At 53.2% G+C, this 13,481-nt stretch overlaps 7 protein-coding genes across 7 annotated transcripts; 3 read left to right on the top strand and 4 right to left on the bottom strand.

The window, feature by feature from the left end:
• Positions 1 to 360: 360 nt before the first annotated feature.
• N7498_006369 (DUF1774 domain-containing protein) lies at positions 361 to 1,338 on the bottom strand (the record flags this gene model as incomplete). The annotated part of the gene is made up of 3 exons (XM_058453431.1): positions 361 to 557; positions 609 to 1,048; positions 1,115 to 1,338. The coding sequence occupies 3 exons, from the start codon at positions 1,336 to 1,338 to the stop codon at positions 361 to 363; spliced, it is 861 nt and encodes a 286-aa protein (XP_058307622.1).
• Positions 1,339 to 2,077: 739 nt separating this feature from the next.
• Positions 2,078 to 3,136, bottom strand: N7498_006368 (inositol monophosphatase family protein; the record flags this gene model as incomplete). The annotated part of the gene is made up of 1 exon (XM_058453430.1): positions 2,078 to 3,136. One exon carries the CDS (start codon positions 3,134 to 3,136, stop codon positions 2,078 to 2,080), a length of 1,059 nt encoding a protein of 352 aa, XP_058307621.1.
• A 391-nt stretch (positions 3,137 to 3,527) lies between these two features.
• lap1 (putative aminopeptidase) lies at positions 3,528 to 4,819 on the bottom strand (the record flags this gene model as incomplete). Its single annotated transcript, XM_058453429.1, has 3 exons — positions 3,528 to 3,761; positions 3,817 to 4,563; positions 4,634 to 4,819. 3 exons carry the CDS (start codon positions 4,817 to 4,819, stop codon positions 3,528 to 3,530), a joined length of 1,167 nt encoding a protein of 388 aa, XP_058307620.1.
• Positions 4,820 to 5,501: 682 nt separating this feature from the next.
• Positions 5,502 to 6,705, top strand: N7498_006366 (uncharacterized protein; the record flags this gene model as incomplete). Its single annotated transcript, XM_058453428.1, has 3 exons — positions 5,502 to 5,874; positions 5,938 to 6,442; positions 6,495 to 6,705. 3 exons carry the CDS (start codon positions 5,502 to 5,504, stop codon positions 6,703 to 6,705), a joined length of 1,089 nt encoding a protein of 362 aa, XP_058307619.1.
• An 855-nt stretch (positions 6,706 to 7,560) lies between these two features.
• N7498_006365 (uncharacterized protein) lies at positions 7,561 to 7,884 on the bottom strand (the record flags this gene model as incomplete). Its single annotated transcript, XM_058453427.1, has 1 exon — positions 7,561 to 7,884. The coding sequence occupies one exon, from the start codon at positions 7,882 to 7,884 to the stop codon at positions 7,561 to 7,563; it is 324 nt and encodes a 107-aa protein (XP_058307618.1).
• Positions 7,885 to 8,594: 710 nt separating this feature from the next.
• N7498_006364 (uncharacterized protein) lies at positions 8,595 to 9,428 on the top strand (the record flags this gene model as incomplete). Its single annotated transcript, XM_058453426.1, has 1 exon — positions 8,595 to 9,428. One exon carries the CDS (start codon positions 8,595 to 8,597, stop codon positions 9,426 to 9,428), a length of 834 nt encoding a protein of 277 aa, XP_058307617.1.
• Positions 9,429 to 11,400: 1,972 nt separating this feature from the next.
• Positions 11,401 to 12,677, top strand: N7498_006363 (uncharacterized protein; the record flags this gene model as incomplete). The annotated part of the gene is made up of 2 exons (XM_058453425.1): positions 11,401 to 12,416; positions 12,500 to 12,677. The coding sequence occupies 2 exons, from the start codon at positions 11,401 to 11,403 to the stop codon at positions 12,675 to 12,677; spliced, it is 1,194 nt and encodes a 397-aa protein (XP_058307616.1).
• Positions 12,678 to 13,481: the final 804 nt, after the last annotated feature.

Raw genomic sequence — 13,481 nt, 5'->3', positions numbered from 1 at the left:
CTCTCGGCTCATCAAATGTTATTCACGTCCTTACGCATGGCTGATCGTTCTTCTACGGTATCGGCATTCCGAGCATCCAGAATCGATGCTCCACCGACTGGGTCGCATCAGTGCGTCAGCGATCATAAACATTGCATTAGATTCATTGTGGGATATTAAAGTCCATGTACCAATTCCAGGTATCATAGTGCAAAGGAAAGAACATTCTCTGTATGCAACAAAAAAAAAGAAAAGAAAAACAACATCAGTCAAGGTACCCAGGTACTACCGAAGCCAACCACATTTTCTCGTCCCGCCACCAACAACACAAAACCGTCGGTTTTGAATCTCCTCTGGGTTGGAAACCCACCTACCAACCGCCTACGCGTCGTTGAGCAAAGGCTCTCTCTCCCGATCAGCCGAGTCGGGGTGAGCAACGCGGCGGAACAGGCTGTCGCGACCGGCGTACTTGGTCGTCGATACGTAGACCGAGACAACGGTGAAGATCGCGAAAATAGTAAACGCGAAGATCCACTGCAACGCAATGATCTTCATCGCAAGCTGCCGAATAGCCAGAGCTGCACAACATTAGCAAGATCCTCTAAAATATATTCCAAGGCACAACTTACACAGCGTAAGTAGACTCAGGCAGTAACCCAGAATATAATCCTGGCGCAGCACGATATGCTGCAATCCAATCAACATAATCACCCAGATAAAGATGTTAGCTACGATCCGACCGGGCAGGTTGTGGCTGTGCACCGCGACAGCTCCGTTCCAGAACAGCGCCGTCAGAGTCCAGGCATAGGGCCCCGCAACGGCAGGCAGGTGCACGAAAGTGGGGAGGCCGCGATGGCGCCAGTAGGCAACAGCCTGATTGATAAAGTGGGCGATGAGGATAATCTCAGCCCACCAGAAGTAGTTGCGAGTCCACAGTAGGATCCAGGCCACGATGAAGACGTTATTCAGGATGAAGTGCGTGGCGACGTTGGCGGCGGCTGCTACCAGGGCCGTGTCTTTGCTGAATAGATGCCAGACATAGCTGAGCTGGGAGAGGAGGAGAAGGATCCTGCGACGGTCAGTGGCCGGACTGGGAAGGGAATAGAATACATTCCCCCGAGGGAAACGGTCTCACCAGTAAATCCCAGTGACGGTAGTATTTTGACTGAAAGGCGTCTTCTGCTTCCTAGCCTGCTTCCAGATCTTCTTACTATGCTTCGTATCGTCCGGCGAATGGATGGAATAGTAAATTCCGAGCACGACGACAAGCAGCCAGGTGAGGGGCACCAGAACGCGGTAAGTAGTTAGAGCGTTCGCATGATGCGTTTCACGCCGAGCAAAAGGATTATAGGTAGGCATGTTGGAGAGAAAGTGGCAGCGCCTGCCTAAGAGTGTACGGAGCGGGGAACGCGCGTTTTATAGTTTGATAGAAGCACGAACCAACCCCCGCAAGGTCGGATGACTCGGCTTCCCACCAGTCATGTTGCAGCTCGGATGGCGCCATTTGCAGATGAGGTCAAATCGGTGATGTCAGATTTACCGTCCGGGTGGGGACCTTTCTTATCGATAACACTGCAAATCCCTGTTTCTACTGTAGCACCGCTACCTGAGTGCGCCACTTTGGGATCCACTTTCCGGTGAGTTACCAGAATTTGCAAACTGAGGATGGATTTTCGGGGTACCCGGGTGCCCAAGGGTTAGGTCTTTTAGGGTGCGACAGGCTGAGACTTTGAATGGTGCAACTCCCGCGCCGCCGTCGATCCTGTGCACGGTCCTACGCGGGGATTCTGTGCTACACCTTGGTCCTGGCTCTGGTAGTTTATTTTGTTTGAGTTTGTAGCAAAAGAAGTAGTGACAAACCCAATTCTATAAGACGATCTTTATACATTAAAACCTGAATCTCTATCCGTCTAAGTAAACCCCGTCTGCCAGTGTCAAAATGAGGACCCTGGATGCGCGGGGTACTAGCAAGGGGGGGAATGCCTACAACCCTGCATATATACCAATCGACATGAAACATGAAAACCATAAATTCCAAAAAGGGTATCAGTGCCGTGCTCAGACCGCCAGGTCGTAGATCCGGGGACTCAAATCCCCATCAAGACCGTCGTGCAACACGAACAGCCTCCAAAACCTGTCCATGAATAGAAGCAGGCGCCACGACCATGCCGTGGCACCCTGCCAAAGTCCTTCCCAAGCCGCAATCCACGGGATTCCCCTCAAGATCCGTAACCTTAACTCCAAGCTCAGTCGCCAGAAGCATGCCGCCGGAGTGATCCCAGATCTTCGACCGATAGCTCTCGTCCAGCGGTACCTTGATGAAGGCATTGCACGCGCCTACTGCGATCGCCACGTATCGCATCTGCGCAGACCATAGGTCCACGGGGTTCGGCCATAGACAGCTCAGCTGTGCTGCTGCCTTGCCGTGCACCTCCAGGTTCGCTGTCACGGAGGCCTGGGTGTCGATGAAGCGCACGTCGCGCGGGTCGCTGATCTGCGGCACGCCCGGTAGCATTGATCCCGCTATTAACGCCCCCGTTCCCATAGGCTGTATCTGAACTCCGTGTCCGACTACCGCGGACAACATCTGGCCGTAGCCGTCCTTGTCCACAAGCTCCTCGGCCACATGCCCGGTCCCCCGTAGGTTCGGACACCCCAGGACTCCGACCACTTGTTGCCCGTCCTCGATCAGCGATAGACACACGGCGTACTGCTGCCCGCGCATGAAGGTCGCCGTGCCGTCTACGGGGTCGAGTGTCCATGTCCGCCCAGTGCGCCCGGCTTTACCCTTGGCGCCTAGATCGATCAATTGGAGCATCTCGTCCTTTGTACTCGGGGTGTAGAGTAGCGCTTCGCTGGTCTCGTCATCGAGGTGTACGGATCGAGTCAATTCCCATGTTCGCTCGAGAAGGGCAGCGTCCTGGCGTAGGGTGGTGGAGTCTTCTTCGCCGACGATCTGGTCGTCTGGGAAGGTGTTGTGGATTGCGCCGATGATGGAGGCTTGGGCGGCAAAATCGGCAATAGTCACGGGTGTAGAGTCGATCTTGTCGAAGGAGCCTTTGTCCACTGCGGACAGCAATTGCTTCGTCAAGAGGGCTGCGCGCTGCACGGCGAGTCTGGCGAGGTGAAGCTCTTTGGCGTAGGGGTGAGTGCTCATCTTGTAAGGATTTGAGGTGCACCTGTGTTGGGAGAAATGAAGAGGAATTGAGTGTCCCCGCGTGATGGGGGGGGTGGTGGGATGCTCTGGTCTCCGATCCCAAATATATTTCCGGCGATCGGTGTCGCGGGTCACGTGGAGCAGCGTCATTGTGCTACAAACCTGGAAATCTTGGAAAGGAATACTTTGGAATAAGAAATTTACAAGGAATGAATAAGTTCCAAGATTATTTACTGAACATGGAGCAGATCATACGCATAAAATCATAATCAATTGACGAGTAAAGCCCAGACGTATCCAATTACTGATGCAGCATTTGTCTGCGACCGTCTCTAGGAAAAAGAAAGAGTGCCCAAGGTATATCTCTAGAACGCCATCCCGGAAAGACAAATCAGAAAGGAGCAAAAGCAAGCTCGTAGGCAAATGCCAGGCTCATCTTCGCATGCTGCAGCATGTGGTCGAAGCTGAGGTACTTGATCTGGTCGTCGGTCGAGTGGATCTTCTTGTCACTGTTCTCGAATGAAGACTCGATCACAAAGGCTGAGGGGTAGCCGAATCGGCTGGCGGAGGCATGGTCGGAACAGGCGTAGCCGCACTTGGTTTCGACGTAGGGGATATCACAGTACTATCATTGGGTCATTAGTAATGGGTTTTTTGGATCGGAGAACGGGTGAACTTACGGTGGTGATGACCTCCTTGATGAAGTTGGTCAGGCCTTGGTCAACATAGTCGACAATGACACCGACAGATTCCTTTAGCCCGGCATCCAGAGTACCCTGGACAAAGCCAGTCATATCCTGCTGCAGCATGGCCTTGACTTCACGCATATCCTTCTTGTACTTGGCGTAGACTGCCTGCGAACCGAGCAGACCGCCCTCCTCAGCCGAGTACCAGTGGAACTCGATAGTGTTCTCAGCCTGGCCCTTGGCAATAGTCTCGGACCGCAGCAGAGCCCGAAGAGTCTCCAAGATCGTTACAGTTCCACTGCCATCATCGTCCGCGCCCGGCGCAGCCAGGATCGATGGAAGGAACAGGTTGATGCTATCCTGGTGGGCACCCAACACGACCGTGTTGTTGGTCTGGCCGGGGATACGGGCGATAATGCTGAATTGGCCCCAGGGGTGGTCGAACTTCTTCACAGAGGCACCGTGCTTGCCGGCGCCAGAATCCTCGACTACGCCGCTGACCTGGTCGTACAGCCACTCGGCGGAGTCGATGCCGGTCTGGGACTTGTAGTAGCGGGTGTGGAAGGAGGTGAAGTACTCCAGGTTCTTCCTCATATTGCTCTTCGACAGGTCATCGCTCAAGGGCGCAATGGCATGCTCATGCTGCATCGATCCTGGATAACGGACGATGCGCTTGCTGTGGAGGGCACCGTATGAGCCGGATTGGAACTCGTCGGTGACATCAATGAAATTGACGCCGTCCTAGAAGCGTCATCGTTAGACAAGTACGTAAACATACATAAACATTGTCGCGTGTTAGAATCAAACTTACCAACTTCAATGCCCACTTCTCCTCCTCAGTTACCCAGCGGGTCTGGTACGGAGCCAACTCGATCAACCACTTGGTGGTTTGGGCATTCTGGACGACGGAGGGGATTAGAGGTGCCTGCTGGGGGATGACCGCAGCCAGAGCGGTAGAGACAGATGCGGCCAGCGCAAGAGGGGCGAGGAGCTTCATGATTGGGATAAAAATGAGGATAAAAATGAAAGACTGCAGGGCCTCGGGGGTTTTGTAGGTTTGAGAGCTCACAGCCGCAGCAGGCTTTCGGGGCCGGGCTAGTGTATCACGCGCCCTTGGCAGCCCCCAAGCCCGTTTCGGACCCCGCGCTAAGTGTATTAATAGGCGGGCGATAGGCCTTGCCCTTGTATCACCCTTCTCTCTTACGGTCCCTTTTCGTTGTACCCCTTTCTCTACGTGCACTCAGTACATGGTGTGCGTCCCAAGATGATTCACGGGGCATCGGTTATGGGTCGCGCGGGGAATTGGGGAGAGTGGAGCACCACCAACTCCACATCGAACTATGACTCGTCTACCGTAAGCCTCGGATCGCCGTCGGGTCCCGTGAGTCACTGCCTAGACTCGCCCGGCTGCCTGGCCAGTGAGGCTGCCACGGCACGTGCGACTCACGTGCCAAGACGCCGTATGACCCGATCGGGAAAGTAGGGTTAGGGCCTTGACTGGATACATCACATTCCGCCAATCAGCAGCCCGTCAGCCTCCCGTGCAATCGCGAGAGGGGAGATTGGCGTTCCGACTGCGCGCCTTTATCTCGTTATCTGGCCCTCTGTCATTCATCCTTACCTATTCTTATACCCCCCACTCGTCCTTACCGCGATAGATCGATACATACTATTATACTATGTCCATTCACCCTCAACTGCGATCCCGGGCTTCTCAGGGGCCCCTGTCTCCCCAGCAGGCCGTGGCTATCTCCGCGTGGACAGAGCAAGCCTCGGCTTCGCTCGAGAACCTGACTCTTTCGGAGTCAAAGCCTGAGGGAACGTCATCGACACCGTCGCGCTCCGGCCTCCAAGGCGCGAGCGTGTCCATCTCGATTCCCCTCGATGATGAGACCCCGGCGACTCCATCGCGCCTCAAGCTTGCCGCAGAGACGCGCCCACCAACCGTCAGCTTCCGGCGTCGCGAGCCCCTTCGCCAGGATGGTTTCAAGCGGCGCGAGGCTTTGTTGAAAGGCAAGGATGGAAGTCGTCGGAGACAACGATGGGAGAATGGTATGGCCTATAGGGTCCCTGGGACTCCGTCACGAGGATAAGTTGAATGCTGATGATCACAAGACCGCCTGCTGCACAACCCGTGGGCCGAACCTCCATCCTCCAAGGACTGGGATATCCAGCCTACCTACCCTCGACACGATCCTATGCCATACTATCTCGCACCGCTCTGGGACATTAACTATTCCAAGATGGCTGACCACGCAACCAAGAATACCGTTGTTGACAAGCACCGTGTGCCCAAGGAGTTGCGCACGAAGTTGAAGCGCGCTCGTGCTGCTCGGGGTATGCTCCAGGATCTGGAAGACGAGATCCGCCTGTTCATTCGCAAGTGGAATGAGAAGCAACTCTTTCTCCTAAGTGAGGGTCTACAGGATGCACCCGGGTCAAGCAGCGAAGACTCCGAAGATGAGATCGTCTTTATCGGCCGAAACGGCCAGATGCACGACTCGCCCGAGCGAAAACAGAAGCTGCAGCGACTGCGGGAAGGGATGAGCTCGCATCATGAGAAAGACGGCGAGAAGATGGTATTTGAGAGCCTGGTCGATGACCGTTCAGCCAGCTTCGGGTGAGTTTGCTTCGAGTGTTTTATCTTTGCTTGTGCTGACCGGGGATCCCAGCCGTTGGCTCGTGCACTCTATCGCTTCGTACTATGGCCTACACACCTGGTCCGTTACCGTGGGCAACCCTGCCCGACGGGAAGCCTATGTGGGTTTCCGTCCACCGGCGCCAGGTAGCCGAGCTGGCCTCGTCACTCATCCTGCTTGCCGTGCCGAGGAGCTGATAAAGCCGGGCGACGAGCTCCCGCGCCCTCTTTATATGCAGGTTTAGAATCTGCCTGCCGAGTAGATAGTGACTTTTCAAGGTGCGACGTTGGCCGGATCCAGTTTCGGCATGGTTGGCCTCAGTATATATAATTTTATTGAACATGTTTCGATTTCTCGGTTGGACTTGGTCAATAGAGCACGAGTACATCGAGAAACATGAGATAGACAGTGCCTCCATCCAGTTCAACTTGAACTGCGGTACCGTAGAATTCGAAAACAGATTACCCTTTGAACACTGACGCTTTCTTTCCCAGCTTCCCAATCAGACCGCGCTAAACTGAATTCGATCATACACTAGTTTTCGAAATCAGTTTATATCTCCCCACCCTTACCACTTACTTTCCGGAAAATAAATCCGAAATTACCCGAGTCCTGCTTGGATTTGATCGACAATCCCTGATCCTACCTTAAAGAAATGTGCTTAACACGAAACTGACACGAAAGTATGACACACGCTACTTCTGTACCTCTTCTTTCCTTCCTAGGCAATGAGTGCCTGGTCGGTACCGGAGCTTGCGGGTGACATGCGATACTAAATTCTATGAATGAATAGACTTTCCTTATCCCAATCCCTCACAGCAAGCATCATTTAACCGTGCGACACACTCTGATTGTTTCAACTTTCCACGGTGAATTCTGAGCCTCACTGGCGAAGGTCTGTGGTTGGAAGTCCTGTGGTTGTCTCTATCTTCGAGTTCTGCTGAGCGCCGAGCAGAGCCCTGGCATCGCTGAGGCTTTCCAGCAAGCTGTCCGTTGTGTCGAGAAGGCCGTAAAAGCCGGAAATAGCATCGACTTTAGCGGGTTTGTTCACGTTAATTGAATTCAGGATGTCATAAATAGCGGGGGTGTCGAGAGCGATTCACACGTTCTTTATCTCGTCTGCGTTCGCGCCAGCTTGGAAATTGAAGGTGGTCTCACCACTAGGGTCGAACAGCTGCTTGTCGTTGAATGTCGCGGTGTCTAGCTCGCGCTGGGTATCGGTTCGGAGTTCGTCGATCTCAAGCTGGAGCTCGTCGCGGTCTGATTTAACCCTGGCCAAGGGGGCTGCCCGATTCACTAGGTTCCGAATCCGCTGTATCTTCTCGCTGACGTTCTCTAACACGCCCTCGGCGGCTTGCATCAGGTTCTCTCTGCTCGCTGCCTGCTCTGCTGCTTGCTGGAAGTAGTTGATCTGACTCCTCATCTTCCTGTTTATGTTGTATCTTCTCCTTACTTGGTCCACGTTTCAAAAATTTCCCTACTTATACGAGGATCTACGATGACCCACTGAGAACCAATCGACGAATGCACTATTAAGTTTTTGCGTAGTTTCGTAGTGCTTTAGAGCTTCGTTGCTCTCTCGCGGTGGCCTATCGGTGTGCTAATAGCCCCTCGGATGTTTGGCTGCTGCAGGGTTGTACTGCAGAGGGCGGCGGATCTGCAGGGTACCCCGCGGCCGTGTCCAGTTGGTCAACACCACCAGTCCTTCGATACTTGTTCCCAGCACCGCGTAGAGGTATTTGCCCATCGCTGGGGACACTCTTCAGTTGGAGCCTAAATCAATTTCCCTTCAGATATTGATTCCCGAATTTCATGGGACACGATAATAATCTATATATGGGGTTAGCTTCGACCTCTGCGCCAAGAATGGAACTTATTCTAGCGGTGTGATGTAATCTGCAGATCTGCAGGTTGCTTTGAGGAATGCTAACTTGGGGATTCACCAATCACCCAAAGGAGCTGCATCCTTGAGGATGTTTAAATACTGCTAGACGGCTCGCTAAGATTTTGCTCGCCTTGCCATAGCAGGCTTTCGCACATGTCTGATTGAAAACACTTTTCATCCTTCCTATCTCAATCGATTTTGATACTCGCATTATTTTCTTTCGCATACTGAGCAAAAAGCTCGCGGCTATGGCGAACGAACCTGGCGTTTTATTGGAAGATTCGCTAGAAACGAAACAGGCGCCTCATTTAGAGACAGCGATTCCAGTTTTTGCGGTTGGCGCCGAGGTTGGCATTACCCAGACAATCCGGATAGAGACTCTAAATGAGTTTAAAACCCATATGGGATCCTTCAATGCCTCACAAACATTACACGTCGCCGTGCGGAGCTTTTTCGATAATGGCGGTGCATTCTGCTACCTTATTGCCACCTCCCAATGGGTCTCAGAGATCCCGAAGCTAAAGACCGTCACCTTGCTGGTGGCTGCCGGGCAAGATATCCTCCAGCCCGTCTCCCAACTTTGCCAGCCAGGTGCATGCCTATTTGCGCTGTTAGATGGACCCCAGGGAAGTCTTGCGGATGAAAATCTCGCCCATTACCCCTCGGCTTCTCATGCCGCGGTTTACTACCCCTGGCTATCAGCAGAGTGGGCAGGAACTGCCATTCCACCTAGCGCTGTTATGGCAGCGCTGTACTACAAGACGGACAAGGAAAGAGGTGTCTGGTCAACGCCTGCCAATATAGCGCTCCAAAGAGATTTGAGTCCCCTAAGTTCGGTCACCGATGAACAGCAAAGGCAACTCTTACATATCAACATGATTCGCAACTTCCGTGGCCGAGGTACACTAGTCTGGGGGGAAGAACATTGGATCAAAGCTCGACCGAGCTTCGGTATATCTCTGCCCGTCGTCTTGTCGATTCTATCGAACGAGACCTTCGGTCAATTCTCAGCACATTCTTGTCCGAGCCTAACACACCTAGGACATGGCAGAGTATACGCGCGACATTCGAAAATTATCTGATGGAGATATTGCAGAAAGGCGCATTTCCACTTACTACGAGCCAATCGAGTTACTATGTTCAGGTCGGGGAGGGAATTTCAATGACCAAAGATGAAGTTGACCAGGGCTTGCTCCGGGCCAATATCGGAATTGTTGTTGTCCGACCAGATGAGTTTATCACCCTGGTATTTTCCCAGAATCAAGTTTAAAGCCATCATTTCTCGGCGTGATTTCATAGCATTTCCTTTTCTTGCTCCACATGCATCGATCTCGGGGAAGTCATAAAATTCTTCGCCTCCAACGTCTACAGACACTTCGTTTAGGCCTTACAAAACTTAAGAGAGTCCTTTACTGCGGAATATACCTTCACATATAAGAAGCGGATCAAAACAATAATGGCGGGAGAAATGGAAGAAAGGAGCGGTCTGCGGGTCAAACCTGATAGGTCTCAACCACGCATACTAATCCGCGAGGTAGAATCTAATGTATTACTGACCGCTCCTTCACCACCTCGTACGTGGCACTGGCCCTGACAGCAGCACCGGCACCGGCACCCGTACGCTGCGTAGACGTAGATTACCATCCAGTCCAGTCCGTGCACCGATGATCTTATGTCGTCAACTCGAGAAGCGGTTTATCGGATTTCGAACCCGTTCTTCGTCATGCCATGGCCCCATGGTTCGCGAGATTCCGAGAAACGCGTGGTCCGATCGGATTTCAATCGTGGCGTATACTAGGGGTGTTTGCCAGAGCCCCGCGAGAATCATTATCGATAATACCGCCGTCCTTGGTGCAGGGCGCGGGTGTAGGCGTAGACTGAAAAGGTCGGATCCGGTTCGGACCGCCACCCCACCGTTCCCCATCATGACGTTTCCGGCATTCTAGGGCGAGGGCGAGCATGCCCAATTTTCCCGACACGCGACGAAGCGCGATCGAACCCTGAACTGTTCATGTTAATGGCATAAGTCTCTTGCTGATAGGAGTGATCGAGCACTTCCAGAATACCACCTGCGCCAGCACCTCGTGTCCAGACCCGGTCGACGCTCACCCCCGCTGACCGGCCACTTATCTCGCTGCAGGTGGGGACACGCCGGGGTGGGAGGGGTGGTTTGGCAGCGAATGATGACCCGACACAAAGCTCACTGGATATTTCAGTGAGGTCCAAACGGAGTCGGTCATCACACAGCCTTGATCGAGGCCCCGGTGTGTGAGGTGCCTCGAGGACCCGATGATTCGCCGATGGTGTTGCGGCCCGAGTGTGCTGCCTGTACGACGAGGGGTCGTGAAGAGGTTAGTCGATGATGAGTGGATTATGGGATAGAACGCTCTTCTTTTTGAGGAGTGAGTTGGTGAGGGATCGTCCACGAAAGAAAACAAAACCGGGAGCGCATTCCTTTGCCTCATTCTTCACCTGAAATCCTACCTATCCGACTTTCATTGCTGGTTGTTTTCCACATTTCCGCATTTTCTCTTTACTTTTTTTTTAATGAAAATCTTTATTCGAGCGGCCCCTCTTTTTGAAGCTCATTTCTTCATACCCTCCCTGGCTCGGCCTTGTGTACCTGATTCGCGACGCTCCTGATTCTTCCACCTACTCGGGTCCTAGGTATCTAGCTCGGGTCGTTAGGGAACTAAGGGAACTACGGGAACTACCTAATCGTGTGCCTGGTCTCGAAATCGCCCGATCCCTGTTCTCCTCCCTGGGGCCATCATATGATTCTTCTCCCCGGCTATTCCCTCCGATATCACTACCTGGGGGGCATTCACTCTACGTGAATAACCATCCCTTCTTTCACGCTGGTTCCGGCTCGCTGCGTCATGGGAATTTGACTCCCCCTGTCTCTCGGAATTTTGACCGGGCAGCCTAGTCCCGATCATCCGAATCGTGATTTCGTTCCATATTTTCATGTCCCATTTTTGTCCCTTATATAATTCCCACCCTAGACTTCGTCTTACATTCAAGTTCTCTGCCCCCCGCTGTCGATCAGTGATCATGGGCTCCTATAAGTCCTGCCAAGACCGCGCTGGCAGCGGTGGCAGCTCTAGTTCGACTGATACTGACGCCTCGGTCCATTCGAAAAGTACTGCTCCGACGGTGGTCAGTAATCACACAACTTGCACAACGAAACAGCAGGACTGGCCTGATTTTCAGGATGACGGTCCTCGCGACTCGATCTCGACGTATGCATCCACCACTCGCTCTCTTGCTGACCCCCCGGAGGAGCCACGGTATGCGGTCGATGAACGACAGGAGACGTTCCCGACAGATGCACTCGCAACCACACCGTCTTCATTCGCAGGGTTGTTTCCCTCGACAAGACGATTGTTGATCCGACATGACGACGCCACAATCGACGGCAACATGAACCTTCGAGTCGACACCGTTGTCCCACGCCGTGGCGGCTACCAACAGGACGTAACCCTCTTCCACCTCCGCATGTACGACCTATTCTCTCGAAAGGTCTCCCTACGACGATACTGCCGCGACTCAGGCCGCGAAATATTCCATTCTTCCCGCAAAGAAATCTCCCCACTCACATTCCAAGGCCCAATCCGCCGCCGCTCATGGAGCAGCGTCCTCGCCAGTCTCCGACCAAGCACATATGCCCCAGCCGAACCAGCCCTTCAACGCCATAAATCAGCACAGTCGGGCAAAACCCCAAGCGAAGAAGAAGACAAAAAACTAGCCGACTCAATCATCCTAGAATTCTCCAACTACGCGCACGTGGAGCTAAAACGCCGCGGTCCGGGCACCGCCAAGCGCTACGAGTATGAATACTGGTCCACGAAATACCAATGGCGCCGCGAGTTCCGCAAAGAGGGCGATTTACGCGAAGTCTCCTACTACCTCGTCGACACCCGCTCCTCCTGCACAATCGCTCACATGGTCCCCGAGATCCTTACCCCCCTCGAAGCTGTCGAGGAGGATAGCAAGGGTGGTTGGGTGCCGCCGTGTTCCTTGTGGATCAATGACCCCTCCGTGTACGAGCGGATGCCCGACGTTGCCGAGTGAGTTTCAACTCCCCCAGTTCTATATTTATTCTGCATAGAGAGGCGCCCGCACGTTAAAAACTGGGACTAACTGGGCTTAGCGTGATTGTCGCGACAGGACTAGTCGCCCTCGTGGACGATTGCATTCGTCGACGCTGGCATAGCGCCCGCCGCGTTCCATGGATCTCCCCCGCACGTTCCTCCCTCTCAAAGGGACTGGAACGCATGGGTCCACGACGTCTGATCGGCGAGGTGCTTCACCGGAGGGGATCCGCGTAGGTCGCTGATCTCGCTGATCGCTGATCTCTATGCACGTAATCCCCTTGGGGTGATGTGTTGGCTAGATTGCTTTTCGATCCATGGTTGAAATGTTTTATGAATTTCACGATTGCCAATGACTTCCCTCCCCACTCCGTCTCGCTAAGAGGGGTTTCTATTTTTTTCTACTTCTTTTTCCACTTACAATCCCATGTTTTTCTGCTCGGGGTTTGGGGTGGTGCATCGAGAGCTATGCGCCTGGTCTGCGTTATTTATTGGACCAGGGTTTTGGACGCTTGGGAAGATCAGGTTATGGCGTTTTACTTGGCATGAACCCACCAGCAAGATCTGGTGGCTATCGACAGTTCAAGATCAAGCACGATCAATGCAAGCTTGCGTTCTATTTTCATTCCCCCCCAGGATTCCAAGGGTTTCCTCTTTCGGCGTATACATGGGTATAGACGTAGGGTTTCTGCGCTGCTCTGCTGGCGATGCATGGGTCCACACGGATCTTGTATTCCGAAGCCTGACCGCCGCTTCATCTCATCACTTTCCTGCTTCCACTACTCCGGAGCAGGGCCATGTGTACATTGATATGACTCGCGCCATGCATCATTCAGCCGGTCTAGGTCTGCCAGCATCCCCACCAGCGCTGAAGAAAAAGCACCTGCTGCTACATAAACTAGTACCCCAAACAAGCTACTCCTCCTGTACGATAGGTCGCTGATAGCCGTCTACTAGCTAACTTTAGACGAAGGATCCAATCGATTGGCTATGGATGAATCTTTTTTTTTCATCGCGCCCAAAACCTAGGCGGCACTTGCT

The sequence above is a fragment of the Penicillium cinerascens genome, assembly GCF_028974065.1.
Source record: "Penicillium cinerascens strain IBT 15544 chromosome Unknown contig_6_segment0_segment0, whole genome shotgun sequence".
Lineage (NCBI taxonomy): Eukaryota > Fungi > Ascomycota > Eurotiomycetes > Eurotiales > Aspergillaceae > Penicillium > Penicillium cinerascens.
This window is presented reverse-complemented; position numbering and strand designations above follow the sequence as displayed.